General features: G+C 38.8%; 1 protein-coding gene across 12 annotated transcripts in view; it reads right to left on the bottom strand.

Annotated features, from left to right (window-relative positions):
• The window catches only part of LOC126997928 (transforming acidic coiled-coil-containing protein 3-like), a gene marked incomplete at its 3' end in the record, with an annotated part of 146,070 nt that extends 144,754 nt beyond the window's left edge, over positions 1–1,316 (bottom strand). For 10 of the 12 annotated variants that reach the window (XM_050859159.1, XM_050859169.1, XM_050859170.1 and 7 more), the window contains 1 exon segment: positions 1,166–1,316. In XM_050859159.1, the coding sequence (XP_050715116.1) occupies positions 1,166–1,301 (136 nt within the window). 12 annotated transcript variants of the gene reach the window in all.
• Between the last annotated feature and the right edge of the window lie 3,684 nt (positions 1,317–5,000).

Here is a 5,000-nt window from a genome sequence, read left to right as displayed (position 1 = left end):
GAAATGCCTGAACCGGTGTTGTGTTATTTGGCGTCTCCACCGTCAAAAATTGTTTACAAACACTGGTCTCTCGTGAACGGTGCATGCTCAGACCAGCAAGCGTAGACCTGTACAGTCTCACAAAGCTTTTAAACCGTAATTAAGAGTTGCTGGAAGGCTGAATCAGACATATAGTACCACTACCACCATCCTCGCTGTTTCTAGAACGACACTCTGTACGAGTTGTATTTATATGTACAGAGTGTCGTTCTAGAAACAGCGAGGATGGTGGTACTGTATGTTTGATTCAGCTTTCCAGCAACTCTTAATGTGTTAAAAAAGCATTGTGAGACTGTACAGGTCTACACTTAATGGTCTGATCATGCGCAGTTCACGAGAGACCAGTGTTTGTAAACAAAAGCGCCAGCTTTTGACGGTGAGACACCAAATAACACAACACCGGGTACCTTCAGTATCATGGCATGGTCACAAACGAATATGGAATATCAAATTTGAGGCAGTGAATAATCATTTTTGGGGGCAAAGTTAAATGATTTTTCTCTATGATATATTGATTTTTGAGTATCATAAAAAAATAACCTAGTGTTTTAATTTTCATGATCTAAGTATGAAATCTCATCACCGAAGTTATTTCATACCCCGAAGTTTTTTCATACAACACCGGGCCACGCATGCATGCATGTAGGGAGACAACGGTTGTTTTTTTTCTGAAAGGCGGAAAAAAAAGTAGCGATTATCGCTAGTTTGGTTACAAAAGTAACGAAGATACCGATATATATATTTAAATAAGTAGCGGATGGTCGATAATCCGATTTTGTTATCAGCGATAAAGTATCGCGATAACTTATCGCGATAACGCCCAGCTATGATCATTACTACCATTACCATCAAAACCACTATCAGTAAGTATTCATAATGTCACGGGGCAAGCAGTTAACAACAACAAACAACAAATGCAAGAACAACTGCTGTTACTACTACACACACACACACACACACACACACACACACACACACACACAGGTAGATAAATAAATAAACAAGCTAACAAAACTACCACAGCCAAACCTAGAAAAAAATACATAACTAATCCCCATCTTGTAGGCAACAGACAAACAAGAAGAGGAAAAGGAAAAATTAAAACAAGCATTAATAATCTACTCACAAGCCTGCTCCTCGTGTGCTACTAGAGGCCTGTAGGCGGTGGCAGTGACAGTAGAGCCAGTTGTGGCAGTGACAGTAGCAGCAGCGGGGGATAGCAATACAGGTGTTCTTCTTACCTTGCTCTGCCGCAGGCCCATCGTGATCTTCAGAATGCGCAGCGCAAATAGTATACCGAAATTGTCCACTGGGTCACCCACCATTACAATACAGCGCAATGTTTACACAGCTAAACTTAGACATCCACACGCAATGACAGTCTTGGAGATGAAATTGCTTTAGTCTATCATTCAAATGATCGTTTTCTGCGTTATCACCAATATCAAACTGTGCAATGTACACACACACACACACACACACACACACACACACACACACACACACACACACACACACATATCTTATACACCCAAATGTACGGTAAGGCTGACGGTTAATACGAGATGAAATTGCTTTTGTCTCTCATCAACTGCTCGTTTTCTGTTACAGCTATTACCAAACTTTGCAAGGTAAACACGGCTATGCATATATTTACACATACCCATCATACACAAATACATACATTTTGATGGGTTTGATGGTTACTTGAGCATAAAATTGATGTACTCTGCTATTCAAATGTTCGTTTCTTGCGTTCACATTTACTGGGCTCAGAAAAATACACGAATAACGCAATTTCATGGAGACCTACAAGGATGACGGTTGAGAAGTGGAAAAGAAACATATCAATAGCGAGCGTCTATAGCAGTGCTTCCCAACCAGGGGTCCACGGAAGAACTTCAAGGGGTCCATAGAGATTCTAATTATTTTTTAGATTTAGTATACTGGAATTAGGAGATGCGGCTCGGAATAAAATTCATACTACTGTACACTATCCTTAAAACTGAATGCTTGAATGCTAGAATTGCTCTACATTAATTGACGGTACCAGGGGTGTCAAACTCACGCCCCGTGACAAATTTGGCCCTTGGGATGGTCATGAGTGGCCCGCGGCGTTTTAGGGGTCCACAGGTGAAAAAGTGACTGGAAAAGGGGGAACGAGACAAAAAAGTTTGGGAGCCGCTGATCTATACTCTATGACTACAAGGTAAAGTATGCTGACGTCAAGATTGAATTGCTTTTGTTTCTCATTCTAGGGTTCATGAGTTTACATTTTCTCGACACAAAAAACGTGAATGAACACAATTTTATGGGTAACTACATGAATAACGGTACAGGAAAGTGATGGCTAAATGTATCAGTAGCATTCAGTTTATGTGTGTTGACATGTTGAGTTTAAATTGCTTCTCTCCATCATTCAATTATCAACTTTACTAGGCGCAGAAAAAAAATAAGGAACATAAACAGAAATGAAAAAATATATTAACTTGGACTCGATCGGTTATGCTATGTCGACGAGTAAGATTAAATTGCTTCCGTTTCTCATTAAACTTTTACGTTTAGTGAGTTAGCTCTACTTGGCACAGAAAAATAACGTAAAACAACGGGATTTTATGTGTATTTTAACGAAATAACAGATAAGGATTGGAAGGAAGGAAGGGAAGGATATATGACAAATTACTGGAGAAATTGAAGAAAAAAATAAATTAGCAGAAAATATACACTGATTATTTCCCTTTCCTCCCCCTCCACCTCCTTCTCCTCCTCCTAAATTGGAAATCCTTGAAAGGTAAGAAGGGAGGAAACCGGAAGTAGAGGAAGAAGGTCTGAGGGTGGGAGGAAGGATGGAAAGGCATGTAAGAAGCGTAGAGGAATGAGGGGGAGAGAAGGGCAACGGGCGAGTGAGGAAAGAAGGCAAGAGGGGAGATAAAGAGAAGGAGGTCTGGTGTGTGTGTGTGTGTGTGTGTGTGTGTGTGAGAGAGAGAGAGAGAGAGAGAGAGAGAGAGAGAGAGAGAGAGAGAGAGAGAGAGAGAGAAGGCAGGAAGGAGGAAAGAAAGGAAGGAAGCTAAGGAAAAAGGGAGAAAAAATCCTATTAGGGAAAGGGAGAAGTGGAGAAAGAGCAGAGAGAGAGAGAGAGAGAGAGAGAGAGAGAGAGAGAGAGAGAGAGAGAGAGAGAGAAAATCATGGAGAGGAAAGGAAACAAGAGGAGAGAGCAGGGGAGGGAGGAAAGAGAGAAGGGAGAGAAAGAGGAAGAATGAGAGAAAAGCCTAATTTGAGCCTCCTTTCACTAACAGCAAGTCTCCCATGACATTCCTTACAATAACCTTTAGGCCTAGAGCAGGAAAACAATAGACCTACAGTAACGATTTGACTGAACAGAACTTACGCAACTACAAATAGAAATATAGATAGAACACCATGCAACTCATTAGCAAGAAAATGTATATAACGTAGACGAAAGTTGTGACATTTCCAAGACTGTTTTGAAACCCTATCCGAAAAAATATGAGCCGCGGAAGTCATTAAGCCATTTAAAGGAGGAATTTTACACCATAACTCTCGCTCAATGGGCCATAATGTATCACCCTTCGCGTCTGCTGCTGCTGTTGCTGGTACACGTATCTCCCAAGCACTTTTTTTCTTCTTCTTCTTTCCCTATAGTAAACTACCCTATATGTATCTCACCATCCTATAGTGTCTTCTTTCCCTATAGTAAACTACCCTATATGTATCTCACCATCCTACATTTTCTTCTTTCCCTATAGTAAACTACCCTATATGTATCTCACCATCCTGCATTTTCTTCTTTCCCTATAGTAAACTACCCTATATGTATCTCATCATCCTACATTTTCTTCTTTCCTTATAGTAAACTACCCTATATGTATCTCACCATCCTACATTTTCTTCTTTCCTTATAGTAAACTTCCCTATATGTATCTCACCATCCTACATTTTCTTCTTTCCTTATAGTAAACTTCCCTATATGTATCTCACCATCCTATGTTTTCTTCTTTCCTTATAGTAAACTTCCCTATATGTATCTCACCATCCTACATTTTCTTCTTTCCTTATAGTAAACTTCCCTATATGTATCTCACCATCCTATAGTTTCTTCTTTCCTTATAGTAAACTTCCCTATATGTATCTCACCATCCTACATTTTCTTCTTTCCTTATAGTAAACTTCCCTATATGTATCTAACCATCCTACATTTTCTTCTTTCCTTATAGTAAACTTCCCTATATGTATCTCATCATCCAACATTTTCTTCTTTCCTTATATATAGTAAACTTTCCTATATGTATCTCACCATCCTACATTTTCTTCTTTCCTTATAGTAAACTTCCCTATATGTATCTCACCATCCTACATTTTCTTCTTTCCTTATAGTAAACTTCCCTATATGTATCTCATCATCCTACATTTTCTTCTTTCCTTATAGTAAACTTCCCTATATGTATCTCATCATCCTACATTTTCTTCTTTCCTTATAGTAAACTTCCCTATATGTATCTCACCATCCTACATTTTCTTCTTTCCTTATAGTAAACTTCCCTATATGTATCTCACCATCCTACATTTTCTTCTTTCCTTATAGTAAACTTCCCTATATGTATCTCACCATCCTATAGTTTCTTCTTTCCTTATAGTAAACTTCCCTATATGTATCTCACCATCCTATAGTTTCTTCTTTCCCTATAGTAAACTTCCCTATATGTATCTCACCATCCTATAGTTTCTTCTTTCCTTATAGTAAACTTCCTTATATGTATCTCACCATCCAGCAGTTTCTTCTTTCCTTATAGTAAACTTCCCTGTATGTATCTCACCATCCTATATTTTCTTCTTTTCCTATAGCAAACTTCCCTATATGTAGGTATCTCACTAGCCTATAGTTTCTTCTTTCCCTATTGTAAACTTTCCTATATGTATCTCACCATCCTGTATTTTCTTCT

This window comes from Eriocheir sinensis, chromosome 13 (genome assembly GCF_024679095.1).
Source record: "Eriocheir sinensis breed Jianghai 21 chromosome 13, ASM2467909v1, whole genome shotgun sequence".
NCBI lineage: Eukaryota > Metazoa > Arthropoda > Malacostraca > Decapoda > Varunidae > Eriocheir > Eriocheir sinensis.
This window is presented reverse-complemented; position numbering and strand designations above follow the sequence as displayed.